The sequence below is a fragment of the Lynx rufus genome, unplaced genomic scaffold, assembly GCF_022079265.1.
Source record: "Lynx rufus isolate CCGP_SWC_20201006 ecotype Redwood Valley unplaced genomic scaffold, mLynRuf1.p SCAF_6, whole genome shotgun sequence".
Lineage (NCBI taxonomy): Eukaryota > Metazoa > Chordata > Mammalia > Carnivora > Felidae > Lynx > Lynx rufus.
In genome coordinates this window covers 93,314,519-93,342,243 of record NW_025814878.1, presented here as the reverse complement: position 1 = coordinate 93,342,243, position 27,725 = coordinate 93,314,519, and the positions used below count along the sequence as shown (strand labels likewise).

At 38.0% G+C, this 27,725-nt stretch overlaps 1 protein-coding gene across 4 annotated transcripts in view; it reads right to left on the bottom strand.

The window, feature by feature from the left end:
* Nucleotides 1–27,725, bottom strand: part of HMGCLL1 (3-hydroxymethyl-3-methylglutaryl-CoA lyase like 1) — a 193,294-nt gene that overhangs the window by 153,567 nt on the left and 12,002 nt on the right. The window contains exons 2-4 of one of the 4 annotated variants that reach the window (XM_047103158.1): nucleotides 22,754–22,776; nucleotides 16,486–16,508; nucleotides 11,020–11,037 (exon numbers count right to left, since the gene is read on the bottom strand). The exons of the other annotated variants lie outside the window; for them this stretch is intronic. Coding sequence (XP_046959114.1) covers nucleotides 11,020–11,037; nucleotides 16,486–16,508; nucleotides 22,754–22,776 — 64 coding nt within the window. The remainder of the gene's footprint in view (nucleotides 1–11,019; nucleotides 11,038–16,485; nucleotides 16,509–22,753; nucleotides 22,777–27,725) is intronic. 4 annotated transcript variants of the gene reach the window in all.

The window sequence follows — 27,725 nt, the reverse complement described above, 5'->3', positions numbered from 1 at the left end:
TAAGCAGCACCTCTAAGTGGATGCTGCCTGTCTTTGGTCAGAAGGATTCAGGGATTCCCAAGCGTATCTTCACTTCACTACATGCAGCTCTTCCTAACTGAGGTGATCCCCTCTGGCACTTATGGGACAGACAACTACAATGCCATCACATGTCAACTCTTACTATATGTTCAGATGTGGAATCAACAATACATTGCATTGGCCTCAACAGCCCCACCCAAAAGGTTACTTTGATTCTCTTTTCCCATTGGGAACACTGCCCAAACCTCATCAGTTGAAAACAGGACTCCCACCCATGGGATTGAGTAGGACGCTGACACCTTTAGATGACAGCCAAAAATGTTTGAGTCCTCCCTCTCCCCAAAGTTCCCCAGCATACTCAGATGGATGATCTCCATGAACTAATAATCATCTTTTTCCTTAAAGCAGATGGAGGAAGAAGACTGGAAATGATCCAGGGGCACAGAGGGAAAGATTAGTTCCATAGTAGTAAGGCACCTTTACTTTCTATTTTGGGCAGCATAGTAGCTGCTCACCAGCTCAATCAGATGAACTTGCAATGTTTGGAAACCACACAAAGTACTACATTACACATCAAAATCATCATTACTGGGGCACCTGGGTGGCTCAGTCGTTTAAGCATCCTACTTCAGCTCAGGTCATGATCTCATGGTTCATGAGTTCGAGCCCCGCGTTGGGCTCTATGCTGACAGCTCAGAGCCTGGAGCCTGCTTCGGATTCTGTGTCTCCCTCTCTCTCTGCCCCTCCCCCACTCATGTTCTGTCTCCCTCTCAAAAATAAATAAACATTAAAAAAATTTTAAAAAATCATCATTACTAACACCATGGATTTTAACCTAGGAAACCCCTGCACTCAGCATCCACAACTGCATTGGTTTCCAGCAGGATAATGAGGGGTTTGTTCCCACTGGCTGGCATGGGCTTGACTTGCACATGATCCACATCTCCTAACTCTTTATCTAGTCACAATATATTGGCTAAGGGAGTTTTGCAAAGTGGCAAGGCTAATGATAAAATTTATCTAGAATTCTTTGGCTCCCTTCTCATTCTCCAATATGTTACCTTTCAGCACTATAAACACAATCTGGGACAGTAGGATTCCCCCATACTAGTCAATGACTGATTCATCTATGGTTCCTTACAGGAACCCCAGCCAAATCTCTCCAAGAGGGCCAAAGTTTCTGTAGAGCAGCCAGGACTCACAGACTCAGAGATCTTTTGCTGTCATCTCCAATTATATCTAAGTTTTCCATGACAGATTGCAGGACAGGCTAAGTTGTAAAAAGGTGCAGTTACTGCTATTCCTCTATCACAACCATTGCTTACCCCATACCCTCAACTCCCAACTGAACCGAAGTTCTTATGATTCACCCAATTTCTTTTCATAACATTGTCCCAATTTATTTCTTCTCTACTCCTAGTAACTCTTGATGGAAAGAGGGAAGAGAATCTTCAGCCCACACAGTGTTTATCTTAGTGCTAGCTGTTACAATGGGTGGACCTGAGACTGTCCACCAGGAAGGAAGTTCCTTCCTGCCCCTAAGAAAGTTAACATAATCAAGGCACCGCTCAACCCTTGAACCTGCTTCCTGGAAACCAGGCTGCAACCATCTTCCCAATTTCTCATCATTAACAAGCAATAAAACAGTAGACCCTATTTTGCTCAATTGACTATAAAATCTGGTCAATTTGTTCATTATTAACTTCCATTTTCTTCCCTCAAATCCCTTTAATTCATCAGAAAAGTTTTCATTCTTCCTCTTTCAGGAAGTTATGTCTTCCTCTATACTCCATCCTCGTTAACAAACTGTCACAACCTTTGAAGGATTAAGATTTTACCCTACATACTAGCTCATAAGCAACTCTGTCACAGTTTTATGGGTGCTGGCAGAAGATATTCAACTCTTGAATCTGAGACAAAAAATTTATTATTCACATTAATACCAGTCCGAGCATCAGAGCACCAACATTTTCTTTCACTGGTTCCCTGAGCATGACATGAGCGGTGCTTGGGGGAACCTGAGTATTTCACAGTTGGGCAGTTAGCACGCCTGCCCTTTGCTCTGTTTCCCAAGGTTGTTTGCCAGACAAACACCTTGAAAAGACATTTTCAAAGACATTTAATCAATGCCTTGCTAATAATACATACAAAAATGCAACAGACCCATGAAGAATTGCGTCTCAACATTCTTATTACTTCAATTAATACTCAGTTACTATTCTCAACAAAACCTCTTAGTCATTATCTAAGAATCTATTTGTCATCTATTCCAGACTCTTCTGATCTCCTCAAACGCAGTAATTTCATTTCTATTATCCTATAACACTCTGTAGAGACTTATCTTAAAATATATCTAGAAGTACCACTTTGCCTATTTCTAAGCCTATTTTGATTATAAATCTTCAGAGTCATTAGAATGGACACACACTAAACACTCAAACGCTCTTTGTTAAATGAATAAATGAGCTTACATCTAACCAGAAAAGTAAGTTTGAAATTTCATCTATCCAATACATATTAGCAGCATTATTATAGTTATCAGATATGTGGAAATAAACCAACCAAACAAGAATCTGTGCCCATAGTAAGCTCACACTTTAGTGGCACAGGGAACTGCATGCTACTTTCTGAGAGCAGGGGGAGTGGGGGCACAGCAATTTTTTTTTTACAGTGAGTATCTAAGAGTTGATAAATGACGTATATGTTCCAAGGAACATATAAGTTTTTTTTTAAGTGGTCTGCAGAAGTTAGCAACATAGTCTTTAAATAGGTCTATAGTTTGAATTTATTTTTATAGCATTAAAAGGTCTATGTTACTGAGCTCAGTGTATCCTGTTTAATGTGGAGTCATGTATGATACTGGTGAAAACAAAAGATGTATTATCCAGAACAAGGCATTCAAAAAGCCATGTTATATGCTGAATGTATGCCCACATTTGGCATCAGATTTCTAATGGTTCACTTTCATAGTACAACAACAAAAGGAATACTATCTTGCATTTATATGTTGCTTTATTATTCTAAAGCACTTTTCTATCCACATTTCATCTGTGAAGCTACCCTGTGAGGTAGGCAGAACTGAAAGAGAGATTAAATGACATTCTAAGGTTACCCAACTAAGTTCCCTGGCTCCTTTTCTAGTTTTCTTTAGGATGAGATTAAATATACCACAAACTATTGAGCTTAAGGTTGTGAAATAATGAACCATTCTTTTATGTAGAACATAAATGGGCTGCTTTACTTACATTTTTTCAATCTTACATAAAATTAAATGGAAGGCATATTTTGATGAGGGTTTCTCTGAAATCTTAATGGGGTGTGTTCATGTATTTATTTTATATATTTACACATAAAATATATATGGGAGACTTCTATATATACAGTCTATCCTCCTGATGGTGACAGATGATTCCTTATTATTCACTCTACAAATCCTGCTTTTTTTTCCCCTCTAAGAAAACACCACCATCCACAGGAGAAATTTCCTGACAGATTTTTATATGTTGCACTCACTTCATTTCCTGAGGAGTAATTTTATGTGTAAATAAAGTCTTTATAATATTGACATATCCTGTTTCATAGTCAGTATTCTTCCCACAGAGAACTGCTACACCAGCCAAATCAAATGCTCCCACTACACAGATGAGAAGTATGAATCAGGAAATTGTAAGATTTTCTTTTGAAATTAAATTGAACTTTTTAAGGGAGCGTAAATTAGATGTCCACTTTTACAAAGAATCTATTTTTTTTATCCCATATGAAATATGCACATGGTGCATTTTGTGGTAACATTAAACTCTCCACATTCTGCTATTTGTTATTTCTCAGATATTTCCCTGTTAACCTAACAGAGTCAGAAACACATACAGCATTCTCACTGGTAGGATAGGTATCAACAGAAACCTTGGTCCTCTGGAACAATCTAAAGACATTTCTGTCTCTGGTGCCTTTCCAGGATGGACTGAATCAACAAAGTTGATATTTGAAACCCTTCTTTCAGAATATCCATGCCCCAGTGCTCACTCAAAGGCGATCTCTGGCAGTTTAAGAAGAATTTAATTTCTAATATGGTACAAGTAAGTTTGTAATGTACCATTAAGTCACCTCCAACTTTATGAACAATATATCTTAATTTACAAACTCAAAAGGTCAAAGAAGGTCTCTACTTACCTTTTAATAATTTTTGACAGCCAAAAGGAAAAGGGGAATATATCCAGTACTTTGTTCCCAACTGCATTCAGTCAATGTTTAACAGAGATTAAGAACAAGATCTAAAAATGTAAACACTCTCCTGATGTATGCATGCTAATAATTGTCCTAGGTACTAAATGGAAAATTAATGCTGGGCATTAGTGCAGATATAAAGCATAATTCAACATGAATTCCTTCTTGAAATATGTAAATGTTATGAGCACTTAAATAAAAGTAGTTACAAAAAAGCATAAGAACATTATATAAGATTATCTTCCATAACAGCAGATTGAAATATAGAATGATGAACAATATGAGATCTAAATTTATCAATTTTTTTTTTAATGAGGCTCTTAGCATCTCCATCACTGGAATTCATTTCCCCATTAAATAAATTCCATTTTTAAATGTGTCTTAAGCAATAAATGTACACATACATACTTAATATTCATTCATGGATTGTTTCAATATAAATCCATAACTGTATTATAAATCCAATTGTGTATGAGGACTGAAAATACAGATTAACACAGACTGTGTGAACAGTTTATGAAACATGGATGGTAATAGAAACAAAAGTGGGATGAAACACATGTAAGGAGAAAAACTGAAGAAATCAAGAAAAATAGTTTTTAATCCAAGAATTCTATAAACTGTCCAATAAAAGCATTAAGATAAATTTCAAAGAATTCAAAAAGAAAAACTTCTATGCATTGAGATAGCATGAGATCTTGTACACATAGTTATGCTTCTTTATTTTTTTTTTAATTTTTTTAACGTTTATTTATTTTTGAGACACAGAGAGATAGAGCATGAACGGGGGAGGGGCAGAGAGAGAGGGAGACACAGAATCGGAAGCAGGCTCCAGGCTCTGAGCCATCAGCCCAGAGCCCAATGCAGGGCTCGAACTCACGGACTGTGAGATCGTGACCTGAGCCGAAGTCGGACGCTCAACCGACTGAGCCACCCAGGTGCCCCTAGTTATGCTTCTTTAAATGGTTGCTGTTACTTAGGCTATTTAGTTTGAAGAAATGAAATTATTTATTCCTACATTCATGGCAATTTAACAATAAAATAAAATAAACTTTACGAAAAATTAGCCAACATCATCTATAGATTTTTATTACTGTTATCATTATTACTGTATTAAAGATTAAGATAGTAATAAAAGTGTTAATTAGAAAACCCAAAAAAAGTTTAACTTGAAATATTTAAAGTATAGAAAGTTACCTTTTCCTTGGTGTCTTTGCCAATATATATTTTTTAACCACTACAATTGTTTTTGCCTTTTGCAGACACAATAAGCAGCCAGATTGATTGAAAACATAAACGCATGCACACACACACAGGACAAACTCCAACTCCCAGGAAAAATGTGGGCTATGTCATGTAATACACCAAGTTTCATCATAGAAATGTTTTTAGGATGTTAATATTCTCAAAACACTGGCTTATAATAGAACATGCAACTAATTATGTTAAGCTAGCCATACAAGCAGGATGACTTTATAGCCACAAAGTTTAAGAAAACTATTGGAATACATTAACTTTTGTCAGAGCTTTAAAGTTCATACACCCAACGTGGTATGGCAGTGCTTTTGCTGGGGAAATCTGGCTTATTTGGCTAAGAAGCCACAATTCATTATTGTAAATAGTTGCTTAAGTTTGGGTGGCCATTATCATTGGCAAAAAGCAATTAAAGTGCTTTAAGTGACTTTTTGGTTTTGCCATGTTTACTGTTTAACAATGGCAAATGATGAAATCACATGAGATATGTGCCAGGGAGTTTTCAGCTTTGTAATACTCTTTATTAAGTACAATAAGACTAGATACCTGAAGAATCCATTCAAACTTTGAATAAAGTTTTTAGATGTTAATGAAGTCCCTTTGTCAAAACGCTCCTTTAGGTAATATCTATGTTCTGATTGGCAAAAATCAAAATGCCTGAGAAATGCATGGTCATAGACATACACCAAAAATTCTCCGGAAATAATACACATTAATAGTTTGTGGTGTCTCATATCTCATCATATGTGAAGTTTGACATTTGTGAGTGATGAATTGTTGAGTGCTAAAAATCATTGAATAAGAGACTGATAGAGATACTACCACATGCTAGTGAAATTAGGTGGAATCTATCTTTGTAAATTTTGCTTTCCATTATTAATGGACTATAGTGCATGTTTGAGTATGCTGCTCAGCTCTCCCTTTCTGTACGAAGACATTCCCAGAAGCCAAACCTTTGGCAGTTGAGGACACTTCAGTTAGCCTTTTTTCAGGGAATGCCCTCAACTAAGGAGAGCCACCTTACCTACAGTCTCATCTCCTCTCTGTGATCAACCAGAGTGGTTTAGACAGGGATTTAACAGCCCAGCCCCTTTGCTGTACAACGGCACTGTGCAAGGCAGTGCCACAGGACCTTATCAGCTCCGAAGACCCCAGTGGGACTCAGACTTTTAGTTGTCTGTCACAGTTCACTTCTTCCTCTGCCTTGTCCTGCCTGCTCCACTTCCTCACAAGTACTATCAAGGGCACCAACCTTCTGCACACAATTCCTCCTCCAAGAATCTGTTTCTTGAGGAACCAGACCTAAGAAGATTGGAGCCAGAAGTGAGCTGAGGAAGTACACTCTAAGATGGGATTGAGGAGATAGAATACTTATTATTTTTCAGTTAGTCCCCCTCCTTGGAAGAAGACGAGACATTAATGGTCCCTGGTAACCTGTAGTAATGCCACTGTTGAAAGTTTCACTGGTTCTACAACAGGATAATCTTTGTCCCCCAGGGGACATTTGGCAATGTCTAGAGACATTTTTGGTGTCACAAGTGCTGGGAACTACTGGCATCTAGTGTGTTGAGATCAGGTATACTGCTAAACATCTCATGATGCACTAGACAGGCCTCCACAACCAAATGTAATCCCACATAAATGAAAAGAGTGTTGAGTGTCAGGCATCCTGATCTATACAACTGAAGTTATTGAAGGTTAAGGTTGTACCGTCAATGATGTTAGCTGCTCCAATAAAAAGTCAAGATCCATCTCCTGGTTTACATTGCTGAGCCAATTTTCAGACCAAAAACCAAATACCTCAGGGAAAAAGAAAAAAAAAAAAAAGAAGAAAGAAAACCAGATTCCCATGTGAAATAACCTGTACTACTACAGCAACTATATGAGTCATTTAATTAATTACTGTTCCATGAAACGGAGATCATAAAGGGTTAATATTCAAAATATATCAAGAACTTGTATGGGGTACCTGGGTCGCTCAGTTGGTTAAGCATCAGACTCCAACTCATGTCACAATCTCATGGTTCATGGGTTCGGGTGCTGCTTCCGGCTCTGTGCTAACAGCTCAGATCTTGGAGCCTGCTTTGGATCCTCTGTCTCCCTCTCTCTCTGCCCCTCCCCCACTCATGTTCTGTCTCTCTGTCTGTCTCAAAAAATAAACATAAAAAAAGAACTTATACAACTCAACACCAAAAATAATAAAATAATCCAATTAAAAATGGGCAGAGGACCTGAATAGACATTATTCCAAAGAAAACATACAAATGGCCACCAGATACATGAAATGATGCTCCATATCACTATCATCAGGAAAATGCAAATCTTAACCATAATGAGGTTAATCACCTTACACCTATCTGAACGGGTAGAATCAAAGAGACAAGAAATAATAAGTCATGGTAAGGAAGTGAAGAAGAAGGAACACTCATGCTCTGTTGGTGGGAATATAAATTGGTGTAGCCACTGTGGAAAACAGTACAAGGGTCCTCAAAAAGTTAGAAATACCATATGATCCAGTAATTTACTCAAAGAAAATAAAAACACTAATTCAAAAATATATAAGTATCCCTATGTTTATTACAGCATTATTTACAGTAGCCACAATACTGAAGCAACCTAAGCATCCCTCAACAGACAAAGAAGATGTGGATAAAGAAGATGTGGTACACACACACACACACAGAAATATTACCCAGCCATAAACAAGTATGAGATGTTGCCATATGCAAAGACATGGGTGGACCTAGAGGGTATTATGCTAAGTGAAATAAGTCAGACAAAGACAAATATATGATTTCACTTACATGTGGAATCTAAAAAACAAAAAGCAGAAACAGACTTATGAATACAGAGAAATAATGGCTGCCAGAGGGGAAGGGGGTGGGAGGATTGGCAACATGGGTGAAGGCAAGTGGGAGGTACAGGCTTCCAACTGTGCAATGAGTAAGTCATAGGGAAAAGTACAGCACAGGGAATATAGTCAATGGTACTGTAATAATGTTTATAATGACAGATGGCAACTTCGCTTGTGGTGAGGACAGTATAACATGCTGACTTGTTAAATCAGTAGGTTGTACACTTAAAACTAATGTAACGTGTGTCAACTATACTTCAAATAAAAAATAAAACATTGTCAAAGCAATGAGAAAAAACCAAATGAAATAAAACGGAGATCAAAGTAGCTACGAAGAATTTTGGCAAAGCCATGCATACTGCTGCACATATAGTGGTCATTAGACAAATAGGCCCAAACAGTATTTTTTATTCATTCATTTATTCATTAATTCACTCACATGACTCTAGCTGCACAGCTGACATAGGCAAAACCCTATTCTATAAATTGCTCTAAGAAAGCCCATATGGATATGGAAATCAATTTTCAAGGAGTTACCCTAGTGAGAACATTCCTAAAATAAATCATTAGTAACTCTAGTAGCTTTGTATCTAATACTACTCCTGAAGCAACTCTTCGACGTCTTTTAAAAACCATCATGGAAGGGCCCTTCAGTGTGGTAATGAAAACTCTCAAAACAAACGACCTGGCTCTACCATACACACGATGCACAAAGCTGGTTCTACCATGTACTTTGATGTACAAAGCTGAGGAAATAATTTGATTACTATTCCTCATTTTCCTCTGTCTGAAGTGGGAAGGTGACTCTCCTCTGAGCCAAGTGGTCCTTGGCTTATATGTGTATTGTGAAGATAGAATATGAATATATATCATTTAGCATTTAGCTCGGTGAGGAGTTAATACTTGATCGATGTTTGTCATGTGACATGAAGCTAACATGAAGACATGAAAAGCTTTTCTAATATTTTAAAGGAAGGATAGTTTAAAATTATTTCATTATCACTTTAAAATACACCTATTTGTTTAAAATTTACAATGAAAGGAGTCATTGCCGATAGCAGACCAGATTACCTTATAGAGTTCTAGCCATAATCAAAGTAATACATGGAAATTATTCAAGGTCTTTCAACAAGGAACTCAAAACACTTTGGAGACAGTATCCTATTCTGGAAGCTGCCAACAATTTTATCCACCTCCAGTGCTGACACCATCAACTCCACCCATCCTGTTCCACTTGGCAATGTCAACCTCAGTTTGAACTTTTGAGAGGCGACAGAGGGGCACTCACTTCATTAAGAGGGTAAGTAAGAGCTCATATTCAAAACCTGGCGGAATAATGCCATGAATGAGCACAGGAGTAAGTTTTTTACTTGTTGGAAACGTTCTCCTGGAAAAAAAAATGAATTTAACAGCAAATTAAATACATTAATAATTCTGATTGGCACGATGCTCAAGGCAAGACTATCTAAAAAATCCCTGCATCATACTCTTCACAAACTAGATTTTAATTTCTCTTCTTTCACCCCAGGGAGCTTCCTTTCAACTTCAAAGAGTAGTATTGGGGTATGGAAGATCTAAATTCAAACAGACAATATACATCTTTTTTGTAGAACACAGAGCCAGCAGATGAATGGTTGACATTCATACAACAGTATAAGGTTTAAGATGACCAACGCCCTTGAGCAAAAAAGACTTCACAATGCCTTAAAACAACCCAATTACTCATTTTGTCCTCATTCTTGAAGTACACTGATTATTCTAATTGTCACTACAGGTAATGGAAGAGAAAAGCTTCCTGATCTCAAAATCAGAATTTTCAGAAATCTGATCATTTGGGACATTCAAAACATATGGGAAATAAAATATACTGAAACACTCACAGCAGTGGAGGGAGGCTAGACAATTTTGAAAAAGTTATACCAATGCATATGGCCCCTTGAGGCAGGACCAGACCAGGACCCTAAGGTGATTATGTCTATAACTGAGACTTTAGTGTGTCCCTCTCCAGCCTATCCTTCTGCAGGCTTTCACATTTCAGTAAATTGCATACTTTCAAGCTGCTGCTGCAGACTGCAGATTTGTGCCCCCCACAAATTTGTATGTTGAAACCTAATATCCAATGTGACAATATTTGGAGGTAGAGCCTTTGGCAGAGCCCTCATGAATGGGATTAGTGTCCTTATAAAACAAACTCTGGGGTCCCCTAGGTTGCCCCAGAGGGTTAAACATCAGACTCTTGTTGATTTCAGCTCAGGTCATGATCTCACGGTTTCATGAGTTCAAGCACCACGCCAGGCTCTGTGTTGGCAACGCAGAGCCTGCTTGGGACTCTCTCTCTACCTCTCTCTCTGCCCCTCCCCATTCATGCTGTCTTAGTCTCTCTCAAATTAAATAAACTTAATTTTTTAATGTAAACAAATTAAAAAATTCAAAAAAAATATTTTTAAAAAAGAGACTCTGAAGAGCCCCCACTATACTTCCACCATGTGAAGACACAGAGACAAGACAGAAAGACAGCTTTCTGTGAACTAGGAAGTAAGTCCTCACCAGACACTGAATCAGTAAGCACCCTGATCTTGGACTTTCCAGTCAAAAGAAAAGGAAAATAAAGTAGTTGTTTATAAGCCATCTAGTTTATGGTACTCTAGATAGTAACTCCAATGGACTCAAGCAACAGCTAAAGCCTGCACATGGAAACATCCTCAAATCCTCTCTTCATGTGCCCTCTCTCAGCCTGATCAACAAACGGTGTTCTATCTTTTCAATAATCATCTCCAAGGCAGCAACCTCATTAACACTGCAAAACTTACAATCAATCGCATCATTCCTCTGGTTCAATACCCTCCATGACCTTCCTTTTTTTGGAGAAAAATCCAAAGTTTTACCATGGCTTTTGAGGCCTCCAAGATATTATACCTTATTACTTTTCAGAGCTGCTCTCCCACTCCTCCTTCACTCCTGCTCCAGCCACACTGATTTCCCCACAGTGCCCTCAACCCCTGGGCACTTGCACTTCTCCCGCAGGACTGCTCTTCCCCCTTGTATCTCTGTGTCTCACTCCCTCCCTTTCATCCTATCTCAGCTCTCTGTAGAGCCTATATAATACAGAAAAAAACAAACAAAACAAAAATCCTCCTTTCCATTTTATCACCCTTAATCTTCATTATTCTTCCAGTATTCATCACCACCTAGCACGTTATGAGCATGTCTACTTATCTATTGTCTGTCTCTTCCCATTAGACTAAGAACCCCTTGAGCGTATGGACTTGTTTAAGTTCACTGCTATATCCCAGCTTTCTGAACTTAGTCTGGCATATGGAACATGCTCAGTAAACACTTATGGAACAAATAAATGGATATGATTTATTCAGAGTTCATAGAAGTTAGTCATATAATAGAAGATGTTCACAGTCATTATGGCTTAGAAAACTACCAAAAATTTACTCTACATAGTGCTCCCTGATACTCTGAGGAAGACACTTAGAATCATTATTTGCACATGAATGGTCTAAGGGAAGCTTTCAAAAACTCCAAAGGAGCTGCATGTGGTAAAGAAGCTTCAACAAAAGAAGTTAGGTCAAACATCTGGGCCGCTGCTTTTCTAAAAAATAGAATGTCCTGTGGTCTAAAGGAATATACGTGTTTTTGTTGTCAGTTCTCCTCAGCAGGGTGGGATACAGTTGAAATCTTCCACTGGTATTACTGGCTATGATAGATCAAAATATATCTAGAGTCTTGGTCCTGAAGCTCTAAATACCTATGAGAGTACAGGCGTGGGGTGGGAGGGGGGAGGTTCCCTATATTAGAGGAGGAAGAGTTGTGATCCTTGTCATTAGTGTCAACTTACAAAGGGCTCCTTGGAGTTCTGTGATTATTAGTTAGCTGGGCTTTCTTTATCCATTCATTTCATCAGCCCTGGCATACTGCAGTGAACAAAGGACCCCTTTTTCGTGAAGTTTACAGACAACAGCAAAAAATAAAATAAATGTGCAAGTGTCATAAAGAAATCAATGAGGGAAAGGGAAGAGGAAGTTGAAGGACAGGAGACATGTTTCAAGTTTACATAAGAAGGTATACTTTGAGAAAAGAATAGAAGGAGGTGGATGATGGGATTGAGTGCCAAGTTATACAGATGTCTTGGGAAAGTTATACAGATGTCTAGAAAGGGCCTTGTAACAGCCACGTTCTCCAAGTTGATTGGGGGAAACACATACGGTGTGTTAACTGCTATAGGAGGGGCCACGTGGCCAGTGTAAAATGGAGAAGAGTGAGCAAGAAGTCAATTAAAGTAATACAATGAAATAAAGAATTTGGAAGTATAGAGAGGACCCAGGTAAAGACTTATTTCCAGGCTGATAGAAAGCCACTGGAGCACTTTAGAGCAGAAGAATGACACAATAGGAAGTGTATTTTACTAAGCTCACTCTGGCTGCTGTATCAGTAACAGAATGGTGGAGGCCAGAGTAGAAACAGGAGATGAACAGAAGGTTACGGTAATAATGCAGATGAGAGAGAATGGTGGCTTGGTTAGAATGGTTTAGAGGTAGAGGAAGCCAAAGGAGACCCTGAAGGTACAACTTTTCACCCTAACAAAGTGTCTCTTGATTTCCAGGCTAGGCAGGACAGATGAAAAACTTATATCCTGATGTTCCCTGGAAGTCTGACAATGTAAAATGCAAAAGAAGTCAGAATACTTATGAGAGGGAAATAGTCCCAAGTGTTTCAAAAAAGGAAAATAAATTGTTAAATTTATTCAAAATCTGCTTCCCCATTAAACTCCTTCCCACCTCCATCCATTGAGAAGACTACTGCTATCTTCCTGCCTGGAGCTTCTAACCTCAGGCCAGCCTGAAGCAAAACAACTACATTAGGTTGCCTGGCAACACCAGCTGTATCCTGACAGTTCTTGCCCCGCAGCAACCCCAGCCCTGCATTCGGTAATTTCTAGACTGCTTCTCTGACTTCTCACCTGTCTCTGCATTCTAACACGCTGACCTCTCCTGGCCCTAATTCTAATTAAAACTTATGTTTTGTTTCCTTAGGGCTCTGAATCCAACTGATGAGGTTGCTACCGGCTTTATTACACTTTGCTTTCCAGGTGGCCGATTTCATTTTAGAGACACTGTACCTCAAACCCCAGAGGTGTCTCTAATGTTGGAAATGTGAGCAGGCTGGTGAGGGGTGGTCTGGGGCCGCTGAATTTCTGATCCTTCTTAAATCACATCACGTGAGTGTTTGTTCATTCCATGTAAGCCAAAATCTAGCCCTGCTTAAATGTTCTTCATATACTGAGAAGTCGGGGCGGGGGGGGGGGGGCAGTACTCAATAAATTATGTTGCCTAAATAGAGTACAGCTGGTACCCACACTGTACTTAAAAATGTTCCATGTACTTCAGACTATGCCTAATTCATTCCACAACCTCCTATTCTCAAGTAGGACAAGTGAGCAACAGGGTACTTTGATAAAAGTTTAACCTGGTGGGGTCAGTCTAAAACAGCCCTGTTTTTCCAGGATTCAGTTGGAACCTATCTGGAGAAGCCAGTCCTGCTTCAGGCTCCATTTAAAGAGACAAGAAACTTAGGAAAGGTCTGCACAAGAATTAAAGTTGCAGGTATAGCAAAGGTGAGAGGATAAAAAGTACTAGAGCTATTTAGGCTGTGGTATAGAGAACAGGCAACTACATAACTTAACATGTAAAGGATTACCCTACAAAGGGAGTTTCTGACAATGTTTATTTAACACTGGAATACAAACAGCAGGTGGAGTATGAGGATTAAATTTGCTTCAAGTGAGGGCTATTAAATATTTTGAAGAGTTGTTGTTACAGATGGTTGACTGTAATAACATGGTCTGAAAAATAAGGTACCCATACATCCCTTTGTGTTTGAAGTCATCCTGGTTTATACCTGTTGTCCAAGGTCATTAATATTTTGCCCGTTTTCCTCAAAGTACCCACACTGGAGGAGAGCCTGAGTGGCTCAGTCCATTAAGCATCTGACTTTGGCTCAGGTCATCACCTCACTATGAGTTTGAGCCCCACATCGGGCTCTGTGCTGACAGCTCTGAGCCTGAAGCCTGCTTTGGATTCTGTGTCCTCCTCTCTGTCTCTGCTCCTTCCCTGCTTGCACTCTCTTAAAAATAAATAAAACATTAAAAAAAATTAAAGTACCGACACTGGAACCATAAATTTTATGATCACTGCACTTAAATTCCCTACATAAATTTACTTTGAAGATATACAGACTTAATTTCACATCCATTCCTTCTACCCCTACCAGAATACAGAGCATTCATAGTGACAGGCAAGATTCCTGTCTCTGTCCCTGCATACCACTCTCACAGTCTATCCATGTGATTATGATGACCAAGGATAATCACAAATAAGCAAAGCTATCCTTCTAAGAACGCTTTAATCCCAACATGTGGAATGCCCTAGAAATTGAGCCTTTTCCAGTCCCTACATTTGTGTAGAAATATCTGGGCAATGTGAAAAAGGAGATGTGTTTTCAACCCTACTTCCTCCAAGATGTTTCTTGACTTTTTGTTCTCTCAAATTTTATATCTCCCAGTGGATCCACCATCCTCCAAACTATCCAAACATCCAAATCTCATCAAACATTTTCTGACCATGTCCATAATCTGTCAGGACTATGGTCTTGGTGATCAAAGTGCTATCTTCACCCTGAGGTAGCCCAGAACCAAATTTGGGTAAGCAGACATTCCCATACCTTTCACCTAGCAATGGAATCAGCCCCAAGGCACATTTTAGCATCGGAGTCTCTTATGTTTTGACTTCTCAGAGCCACTTGATGAAATAATTATTCTAAGGGAACATCAGTCTAAAGAGCTAATTGTGCAGGATGGGAGGAAGGGCCAGAGAGATATTTTAGTAGAATTAAATAGGGCCTTTTCATTTTGGGATCAAATACTATGTACATAGCCCTCAATTTAATTTGCCCATTTCTTTTGTTTTTGAATATGCCCAGTTAGATTTAATACTCTCTTACAATCCAGAAAAAAAGAGCCTGACTAGAGATTTGGCAGAAAGGTTAAGTCTATATGGTAGGAATTGCTATGCATACTCTCCTGCCACCCTCACATGGTATGACCATTCAAGTGAGATCTGGACAATGGAGTATAACAAAAGCGTGTCACTTTCAGAGTGAAGGACGTGGTTCAGTCAGTGGAGGATGTGACTTCGACTCAAGTCATGATCTCACTGCTCGTGAGTTTGAGCCCCACATAGGGCTCTGTGCTGACAGCTCAAAACCTGGAGCCTGCTTTAGATTCTTGGTCTCCCTCTCTCTCTCTGCCCTTCCCCCACTCTCACTCACTCTCTCAAAAATAAACATAAAAAATAATTTCAAAAATAATAAAGGACCTTTAATGACCACTAGGAGGGATGACTGGTATGAGAGCAGGTCATAAACTTCTATGAAGCTACCTTATCTCTAACTGTTCCAGATGCTCAAATAGCTGGCATCAAGAAGGAAAGCTTCCATTCAGAGATAAACTTGATTTTGTCTTTAATGATAAATATGAGCCTTTTGTAGAAAAATAAACCATTCCCTACCAACAGAAGGGGTACAGAACAAGCCTCCCCAAAATGCAGCATGTTGATTATTTTGAGCTGAAAACAAACAAGGCCCTTAAAGACTCACCAAGGACTTTTTACTTCTCCATTATCTGCCTCTAAGATTTCACAAAGAGGGCCTGGTCCAGGAAGAGAGCTATCACCAAAGATAACTTTTGTAGAGTATAAGCTAAGTGTGGTAAGCTGAGGGGAGCTTGGCAGGATGTCTGTTCACATTTCAACGTCCCACTGTCTCTGTACATCACAACTAATATTTGTTTACCAACTTTTTGCTCTTCCCATCTTCCTGTGAATTATCTTCCTTCCCTTTTAAACTTCAGACCCCTATCCTCTTCTCTTTGGCTCAGGATAACCTGCAAGCCTAATTGCTGTCTTTGGGCCTCTTGTGTCTTTGAAATTAAATTTGGTTACTCTGTCTTGTGTCAGTTTAATTAATAGACCAGCCCCCCCACAACCTCAAAAAAACCTAGAAAGAGAAGGAAAATTTTTCTATGCCTGCAATTGGTGACCATGAAGGGCCCTTCAGCAACTGGACACTGTTCACTCTGGGACTTCTGCAGCTGGGAGATCCTAGGACCTCTGATAAACACCAGCAGAAGGAAAGAATTCTTAACATGTCAGTCTCCCAGAGCTCTAGCTGCAGGGTCCAATGGAAACAAGAGTAGCAAGAGTCCTTTTTCCTTTTCTAAATTTGTGAGGTGGCATTCCTTTTGTCCAACTGTGGCAGCTCTCAGGGGAGTTTGTCAGAAAGGGTCCGGGTCCATAAAGGATCATCTCAATCTTCACTTGTCTTGTTAGTGCGGGCAAAGTCCTATTCCAGGAGCACCTGACCAGTGTCAACGACTAGCCAGTTTATGACTGGAGGCAACACACATTCTCAAGAGTAACTAAAGATGCCATTTGCACTATGCCATTCTTCCCAACTGTGACCATGAAGATTTTTTGCTTTCTTAGGCTAATACTGGAAGTCAACTTTCTGGACTTTGCGAGGGCTGCATTCTCTGCACTCTCCTTTGGGATGCCTCTTACAGAAAAAAGGCTTATTGGTTTGAGTCACTATTAAGAATTTAAGATCCTACTCATCAATGGCCAGATTATGGATCCTCTGAATTAGCTATATTTGAAAAAGAATTTTCTAGAGTGCTCATCCTAAATAATTGTCTTACTGGTACCTATGGAAAGACCAAACTACAAAAAAGAATACAAAGGATTATAATGGCTAGCCTTAGGGACTCTTAACAGAAATCAGATTTATAACAAAAATTAAGGTCCACACCCAATGTTAATTCCCCTTCTTAAAAACCACCCTATCTCCTCAGCAAATTCCCAGGCCCTTCTGCAAATAATCAGGAAATGGATCAACTAAAGGCCAATGTTCAGGGACTAATGAAACCAATAGTAGAGGTTTTCACCCTACAGTGAACTGGTGTAAGGTTGAATTGGTCACTCAGAAAGGAGAGTCGTTAAATATTTTATTCAGACTTTCCTAACCTCCTGCGGTTGACGAGATTCTAAGGAATTTTCTGGTAAAATGCTACATTATTCCCTTACATAGTTAAGGGAAATTAAAATAAATGAAAAATCATGCCAAATTCTGGCAAATCCTGGAGTCTATAGAGGAGACCCTAGGAAAACTGGCAGAAGCCAGCTAAGAGCAAATACGCCAGATTCAGCTCTCTTGCATCTTTGTCTGTAGGGCCCGTTAAGAGAGAAAAATAAAATTTCACATCCCTTCCTTTCCAAACCTAGACCCATTGGTTATTGATCCTTTCTCTCCCAAGGATAGGTACTGCCTTCTAGCTTGTGTGTCATTTCGTGCCCTGAGAATGTGGCTTGGTATTCCCTCTTTCTTTTGGTTATCTTTAGAAGTGACCCCAGATTTTGTGAATATTGTATCTCCTATATATATATATATGTATATGTGTGTGTGTGTGTGTGTGTGTGTGTGTGTGTGTGTATATTTCTTTTTTTTTTTTTTTTGGACCTTCTGCTCTGAGCTAAATGCCCAGAGGAAAAGAAAAATATTCCAATGTACTTGGATGGATAGGTCAGTCCTTTATCATCCAGAATTCACTCTAGTTCTTTAAGAATTAAAAGCAACTGAGGGTGCCTGGGTGGCTCAGTCAGTTAACACCCAACTTCATCTCAGTTCAGGATCTAGCAGTTTGTGAGTTCGAGCCCCCCATCTGGCTCTGTGCAGACAGCTTAGAGCCTGGAGCTTGTTTCAGATTCTGTCTCCTCCTCCCTCTGCCCCTCCCCCACTTGAGCTCACTCTCTTTCAAAAATAAATAAACATTAAAAATTTTTAATAAATATTAAAAGCAAAGCTCTTTATCTTAAAAATCTTTGCAAAACCAGAAATGCAACTCCAGGCACAACACAAAGACCACTTAGCCTTTTCACCACTCCCCAAACCTCCTCCATTTATCTCAAAATGCTTTTAAGTATTGTAAAAATTCTAGCCTTAAGGGAGTAAGAGTTCTTCTGGGAAGAACTTGGATTCTTTCACTGTGCCTCTGAAAGGTAAACCTTTTACCTAGCCCTCCCTAGAATTCTTATTTAGGCCATCACTTTAAAATACCAACTTCAGAAAGGTATTTTTTTTATCAAAAGATAAACAAAACCACAAAAGATTATTTGAAACTTAGAATAAAAAAATCACCTAATGTGCCTTCTCCACAAATACCCATCTCCTGATTAAAATTTTAAAGTGGAAACTTTAATGTCTGTGTTTATATGTTCATGACTGTCTATATGTGTGTGCTGTTGATGTATGGTATTTTCTAACCCTGGATGGTACTGCCCAATTTAATTTATTAGAAAATTGTCTTAAAATTTTGCCCTGTATTATCAAGCAGCTAAAATTGAATTGTTATTATACATATTTTAACAATAAGGTTTAGTATCAACAGTGTACTTATGTATAACTGGAACTTGATTTTATCTCCTAAAAGTTAAAAAGTTAAAGAGAAAACTAAAAGTTTTCTTGAACTATTGGTCTAACTTTGATAAGAGATAATAAAGTGTTTTCTTTATTTTTTAAGCAATATGCCTAGAAACAAAAATTTTGATAATTTGTCCTGTAAAAATAACTTTGTGTTTCATTTATTTACCAAGTCTTTGATTACTTAAGAAAACTGAGTCTTCTCTATTAAGAGAGCTAATAGGGTTTATGGGTTTGTGTTTTAAACTATTTCATTTTTTGTATTTGCTCTAAAATTTTTTTTAATGTTTATTTATTTTTGAGAGAGAAAAAGAGAGACAGGGTTTGAGTAGGGGAGGGGCAGAGAGAGAGGGAGACACGTAATCTAAAGCAGGCTCCAGGCTCTGAGCTGTCAGCACAGAGCCTGACATGGAGCTAGAACTCAGGAACCATAAGACCATGACCTGAGCCAAAGTCCAAGATCATGACCTCAGGGAGCCACAGTCAGAAGCTTAACCAACTGATCCACCCAGGCACCCCTTCTGTATTTGACTGAGCTGAAGTTGGTTGCTTAACCGACTGAGCCACCCAGGCACCCATGTTTTAAAAATTGATATTTTTGACAAATTTCCCCCAAATCGAATTCTAAATGAAATCTTTGACATTGAGCCAACTTTGGGATTTTTTTAGAGGGTCCCTAGAACATATCAAAAGGTTTGGTCTTTTTAAAAAAAGAGATGCTAAACTAATCAAGCTAGGAACCATTGTCAAAAAAGAATACTAAGCATTATTTACATTGTCTTTGTAGGTATATATGATAAATGTTCCAGAAATTGTATAACATTCCTAGAAATCTGGTATGTCCTAATAATGTTATCACTTGTAATTCTGATTACAATTACAATTACAATACTGTGTGTGTCACAGAAATAACCAAATTCCTTGTCAGCTACATTATAATGAATTTTCATCTGACCTTTAACATTGCCACTTTTAAGCCTTTGTCACTCACAGTTATTGTTTTACTTTGATGTTTTTGTAAAAGTGTTTCTGCAAAAGTGTTTCCACTTCAAAGAAATTCATGGAAAGGATTCTGTGTAAGTATTGTAAAAATTCTGGCCTTAAGGGAGTAAGAGTCCTTCTGGGAAGAACTTGCATGCTTTCACTGTGCCTCTGAAAGGTAAACCTAGAATACATTTTCTGATAACTTGCAGATTATGCCACTGAAGTAACCAATTATAGAACTTCAATGGGGGAAAAACTGATGGCTTTGTAACATTGCTAACAAAAGATCAAAATCAACAAGAATTGATTACATAGGACTGATAAACTGATGAAGAGGACTTTAATTTTGACTCTGTTTAAATTACTGGTTCCTTACTCATGAGTTTTCCAGATCTCGGAAAAATTGTCCTCCTAAGCTATGACTGAGAGCACTTTAAGCAGAATATATCCTTATAAGCAAAGATGGATGAAATGTTTATCTTTTTCTCCCTACCTGAACCCTCAAGAATTTGGAAACCCTCAGGGAGTTTTCTTAGTTTCATGGCAGAATACTTACTTGCCCAAGTTCTATAAGAATCTGTTGTCCTTGTAACAACAGGACACAATTGGAAACATCAGTTATATTACCAAGGCTTTGAATGAAATATCCTATTTGGAGAATGATGTGCACAGACTCAGATAGGACCAGATGGCTTTAAGGAACTAAGGTTTATGTTATAGAGCTAATAAAACCTCTTAGAAAAATCAGTTTGGCACCTTGCTTACAAGGTTCCTAGCAGTCTTGCCAGGTGAATACAGTCACTTCTTGGCAGGTATAGAAACCTCAATATATTTGGAAAACCTTAGAAGAGAATAATTAACCTGAATCTACAGGTATTGCTGGTGAAGACAATGGCAAGTCACTGCCTTGATTTCCTTGCCTTCCTGCCTTTTAAAAGTTCAATCTGAGAATTTTTATAAAAGGTTCCAGGGGTGCCTGGGCGGCTCAGTTGGGTGAGCATTCAACTCTTGATTTCAGCTCAGGTCATGATCTCACAGTCCCTGGGTTCAAGCCCCACATCAGGTTCTGCACTGTTAGTGCTTGGAATTCTCTGTCTCTAACCCTCCCCACCCCCCATACTCTCACTCTCACTCTCTCTCTCTCTCTCTCTCTCTCTCTCTCTGAAAATAAACTTTTAAAAGTTTGAGCAAAGCATATTTAAAAGAGCCTATATGATCAATCACCATTCTTGCTCCAATTGCGTAAGTAATCGTGCCAAATTTATTAAAACCAGACTTAACCTGTGAACAAATTAGTCTTCCTATGTACTTAAGTAAATTACTTTAATAAAAATGGAATGATTGTAGAGACAAAAACTATGTTTGAGCAAAATACACCTTTGTGGATATCAAATTCTGGTGCTGGTAATTGTCTCTGAGATTTTGTTTTCTACCTATAAATTGGATTAGATTCTGAATTCTTCCACTTTTTCCGTTATTTGGCTACAACTCTCAAAATTTACATTTCAAGCTTCTCCTATCTTTTGACTTGGAATCACTGAGAACTAAAATTTCCCTTTTCCCTGAACCATGCAAGCTAGAGTTGGACAATTTGATACGAACTTCAGAGAAATCACAACAGTTTACATATGGACAGTTTTCATGCAGGTTGCTCAGTGACCACTTAGATCACCAAAGACATTCAAACTACAAACCAGGAATATCCATCAGATTGTCTCTGCCAGCCCTCACGCCATCTGATGATGCTTCAAACTAGTCATCTAGAAATTTTCTCAACTACTTGGCTTCAGAACTCAGAAACTGGAATCATAGTCTGTCCCATTATTAACCATTTTCTTCTTTTGTTTCCATAAAAATGTCTCTTATTAAATACCCGATTACACCATAAAATTAACTTTGGGAGTCCACCTGTATCACCACTTCCTGAAAGGAAACACAAGTGCTTAAATGAACTCATCTATTCTCAGGACTAAGAGACTGCTCAAGTGAGATGGAGCAATCTATAACTCAACTTCTGGACAGTGAACCTTCTTGGTGAAGTTTTACACATGAGACTGAAGGGGTTCAGAATGAGTCTTCCCAAAATGTGCCACTGTGGCATGTAGATTATTTTGAGCTTAAGACAATCAAGGCCCAAAAGACTGAGAAAGGGCTTTTCACCTCCCTATTAACTGCCTCTAAAAATTTAGATTCAGAGCCTGATCCAGGAAGAGAGCTATCAGAAAAGATAACTATAAAAATTATAGGCTAGGTGTGGTAAGCTGGGGGGAGCTCCACAGAGGCTGTATATTCAAATTCCTCTCTGTGTCCCACTGTCTCTGTGTGGCATGACAAACTTGTTTACTTAACTTTTGCCCTTCCCATCTTCCTATGAACTGTCCTTTTCCTCTGAAGACCCAGATCCCTACTTCCCTTCTCCTTGGTTAAGAATGGTGCTTAAGCCTCAATTGCTTGGCTATCCTTGAGCTTCTCATGCTTTTGTTGGTTTCCCTTTTGTACATTTTTTTTTTTTCATTTAACTACTAGACCCACCAAAAGAACCAGGGCAGGGGGATTTTTCCAACCCCTGCACATCTAAACATAGCTTTATATATTCCTTTCTTCCTTTGTTCAACAATTCATTCATTCATCCACAGTTTGGAGTGGAAAATAGTAAGGAAGAGAAATGGACAGGAAGATATGCTCATTTACAAGAAGAGTAAAAAAAAAATCTATAGAAAGCAATGTAAAGTAAGACTGTCATTCTGTATTATGAACAAGGTAGTATCAAACTGCTAAAGCAAAACCACTCACTTGATCAAAGACTTGGATTTCTATTTACAAATCCCAGAGCTTTCTTAGGACTTTAAAGTAGGGCCAATATAATCAGAGTAAGACTATAAAGGTGTAATGCAGGATGTCTTTCCAACTCTAAGAAATGATTTCCAGTGGCTCTGAATAGCTAGACATCATCACTGTCCCTTGCTATTTCAAAAAAAAATTATGTTCCAGTATGTTCTGTATTATGTGAATTTCATGTTCTGTTTCATGTGATACCTATAAGCTATTCTGTCCAAATTCCAATTCCAGCTTTTTATAATTTCAGCTGTGATCTACGGTTCATTCTGTTAAGACTTCTCCATAATCCCTCCGTTCCACATTATATATACACCTTCAGTGCTTCCTTCCCTCCCTCACATCCTAACACCTTCATTTAATCACTTCTTAATCATTTGCCTGAAAAGTAAACCCTCCAGTCACTTATTGTTTCCTTCCAGATGCTGCTGTGGAATGACTCCCCAAAGGCTTCACCTAACATTCCATCCATGTTCATCTGGCTGTGCAGACTGTGATTCCAGGACTCTAAAGCTTTTAAGCTCTTTCTTTCCAAGAAAACTCATAGCTAACACCATTATTTCCTCACAAAAACAGCTAACATCTGCAGTCTGAAACATCAAAACAAAGAAAAAAAAACTGCACAGTTCTGCTAAAGTTGGATGCAAACTTTATCAGCCATTTTAGGCAATAAATCAATGTTCTCTTTTTTTCACTTTCCATTAAAAAATAAACCATGGTGGCTGATTTTCAATTTCCCCTCAGAGGAACAATTAACAAACAGGTTACATGCAATGGCTAATTAGTCTTTATGCCCCCTAGCTAAGCAAACTAAGCTTCTATTTAAAAACCTAATCTCTAACAAAATTTATCAGGTTGCTCAATAAAGTTTAATTTTATTCTGTACGTAAATAGTTCACTTTAGCAGCATTATTTATTCAATTTATTCAGGAAGCAAATACCCCAGCAAACTGCTTATTCTAAACTGATAGCATTCAATTTTTGTTAAAGTTATTCATCACAACTCTCATATTAATAAACTTGCATATAATTAAACTGTATTCTTAGAAAACAATTTTTAAGACTTTGATCTTTCTTGTTTTACAATCTTAGTTAATGTAGATTCTTTTTTAGAAATAAGGTCCCTAGAAGACTGAGACAAACTTCAAGCCTCCTCATTCCAGCTGTTTCCTGTATAGATCATAATGGCCTTTAGTTATGGGCAATTCCTTTAGATCAGTATTTCTCAAATTTTAACGTGCATGTGAATCCCCTGTAGAGCTTATTAAAGACAGTTTCTTGGGACCATCTCCAGAGATCATGATTCATTAGGTCAGGTTGGATCCATGAATTTGCCTTTCTAACCAGTTCACAGATAATGGTGATGCTATTGATCCAAGGACCACAAGTTGAGAGCCATGGGTCTAGTTTAAGACAACTTAAGAAAAAATCTGTATGATTATGCTTAAGAGCCCATCACCATCAACTACAAAATCCATAAAATCCCTCTACCAATGTAAAAATGATAAAAATTAAAATCACAATCTTTATACTAATATCCATTCTAAGCCCATAGTTTGAATAGCACTTTCTTAACCCCTTCCTTTCAAATACCATTATTTAATGTCTAAGTGGAAATGCTTTATCTTCCCTCATCTGGACCATTACAAATCGGTCTTTTCAGCATATGACAGAGTAATATATGAAATTTTAAACCATAACACCAGAATCTCAAACAATTCTATAAATTCTCTTTATAAAGTGTGCAAGATATTTAAACATTTTTCTACCTGTCTTTAAAATTTTCAGTGATATTTAAAAATACCAATGATGATAGCATCTATGTATATTAGAGCACACTAAAAGAAACACACACACGCACACACAGTCATTTTTATGCTGAACAGCTTGAGAGAATGGGAGAAAGTTGTTCAGGAAAGACCTCAGGATTTGCTGCCCCCCACCACCAGGCCATCTGCCCTCTAGGGCATCGTTTTAGTCCTTGTGGAGGGAAACAGTTGGAACATCAATGGCCTGATTTACACAGGTTTGACGTAGCAAGAGTATGTCCTACTGTCCAAAGTGATACAACAGATTCAATAACTTATGGAAGTCATTTCAAAGTTTCAAATAATATCCTGAAATCCCAAAGATACTCAAACATATCAGTAGAATAAGCCAAGAAATCAACTACAAGGTAGGCAGGGTAAACAAGCAGATATTATAGGAGATTCTATCCTATTTGACGCCTTCTCCCAGATGCCCACTTTTTAAGTGGCTTCTCCCAGTTCTTCTTATATCAATCTCAAATACAATATTCTTAATTGCTCCAGGTCCTTAATTCTCTTTGCCCAGCTCATCATTTCCATCCTCCCTAGTTAGAGTGTTCTAATTCAAAAAAAAAAAAAAAATCAAAGTTTTAATATACCACAATTTACCCAATATTAATAAATATGAGCTTACATACATCCATAGCCTTAAACCTACATACATGGGGACGTACATTCATACACTCGCAAACACGTTTGGACATGGATGGGATGATTTTCAGTGAGTAGATATACAAGCCCGTGATTGATAAACCTATTCACAGGAACAAGCTCATGAGCTATGTTTGTCTTCATGAAAATTAGAGCAACTCAAGTGTATTGATACTTGGAAAACATTCAAATGTTTAGCTAATTACAATGAACAAATTATAAACTAGGGTTCTAATAAAGTATTTTATGTGTTGATGGGGATGTTAAAGCCAAAATGTGAAAAATAAAACACACACCCCATAGACCAAATTTAATTATACCCTGCCACAACTGAAATACAAATATCAAAACTATCTAAGAATAGGATCAGTTTTTCTGATTTCCAGCTTTTGTAGTTTTTATAGTATATGAGAATTGTGTAGTTCATTAAAGATTAGGCACAAATTTGATTTTGCACACAGTGTTTCCTTCCTGGGAATTAATGACATACCTATATTCTAGCATGTCCCAGAGCATTTTAATTATTCCAGACTCTCTAAAAGAGTTCTTGGCATTCACTTTCTACTATCCATGTTGGTTTAACAGATTAGGTCTCCAACTACATTATGAATCAGAAACAGAAGAAAGTTATTACATGTAGCTTGAGTAATTAATTCATCTGATACCAAGGTTTACCTGTGGCTTCATCAAAACTAGCTAACCAGGACTTCCTACAAAATGTATGACAAAAATCATTTTTATTTTCCTTTTCCAACAGTTGAAAAAGAAGCTCCTGGTCTTCTCTTGCTTTTCTTTTTTAGTAAAAGAACAAGTGGCATATCAAAACTCATAGGGCTTATGGCTTCCTCAGAAGTGGATGGCGCAACATCACAGCTCAATGTTCCCAAGGAGCCAAGTCCGCCCAGTGGCAAGAAGAAATGAGGAAATACAGACACAGGCCACCCCACGTTCTGCACTTCAGCATGGGTTTTAGAATTGCTGAGCAGAAATTGAGGACAGAAAAGTCACTTGAAACAAGTGCAATCTTTAATGGTGTAAATTCAACTCAAATGTCCAGTCACAACATGACTGGTTCCTGAGCTCTTCATTTCTCAAATGGAAATATCCTGAAGTTCTCTTAGGGACACATTGTAGAGCTAGAACTGTGTTGTCATTATTTTTTTATCACTCCATTATCTTTTTTATTCTGTGATCAGTTATATACAATTTGTTTCATTATCTTTACATTTGTATTTGTTTGTGTCCAATAGAAAATTCTTGTTTCCTATGCTTCCAACAACCCAGGTCTTATTAATAAAGTTTTTATTAACCTCACAATAGCACTTTAGCACATATTAGGGGATTGAGTTTTTTTTTTTTTTTAATTTCACTTATTGTATTATAGTGTGGTTTTACTCTACACACTGTGGTTTAGATGACCACTTAGACCAAAGAATAAAGACGCCAATGGTTGAAGGAAATAGATTTCTTTTTTCCAACAGAACTTATTCAGAAATTTTCAATAGGTGTGTGAGGTCTGCATACATAATATTTGGTATGTATACAATGCCTTTTGTATAAATCTGACCTTTTTGGTATGACTTTAAGTCAACTGTACCTGTCCCAAGTTTAAGGCACTTATTAAGAAACTAAGAAAGGATCTATTTCTCAGAAATATCCTATAACACCATTTACCCGAGTACAGAGGAAAAAGAAGGGCTGATGTGAGGTACAGAGTGAAAAAGGGTTGTCAAAGTTTAACAAAGAACAGTGGCATCATTTTAAAGAGTCTGAATAACTTCTCCCTAAAATAACAGTGATTCATTCACATTCATCTACCTCAGATTTTCAAAATTGGGTCTCAAAATGAATAAGGCAGGGTAAGCTATATCATCCTAAGTCATTTGTAACCAAGTGCAGTTTCCTTCCTTAAAGTGATTGATTAATCTAGAACATTACCTAGTCTGTTAAACAAAAAGAAGTTACAGTAAATGAGTACAAAATAATTTTCTTGTAACTCAAGTTCCTCCTGGTCTTAATATGCTTAATACTAGTCTTCATACGCTGGCATGATGTAGCATAAGAAACTCTGGCTTTGGGGCGCCTGGGTGGCGCAGTCGGTTAAGCGTCCGACTTCAGCCAGGTCACGATCTCACGGTCCGTGAGTTCGAGCCCCGCGTCGGGCTCTGGGCTGATGGCTCAGAGCCTGGAGCCTGTTTCTGACTCTGTGTCTCCCTCTCTCTCTGCCCCTCCCCCGTTCATGCTCTGTCTCTCTCTGTCCCAAAAATAAATAAACGTTGAAAAAAAAAAATTAAAAAAAAAAAAAGAAACTCTGGCTTTGGAACCTGTTACAGGTTCAAGTCCAGTACTGCTACGAGTTATGTGACCCGCAGAGATTTTTATTAACTCTATGAGCCTCCCTTTCCTCACATTAAAAGTAAGCAAAACAGGATCTTCTTCGTGCAAATATGAGTTCAGAAGTTAAGTAAAGCCTTTAGCAAAGTCATTGGCATAAATTCTGTATGTGGTAGGAATGGTTGCTATTATTATTGTGTAAATTCCCAAACTCTTGTCAA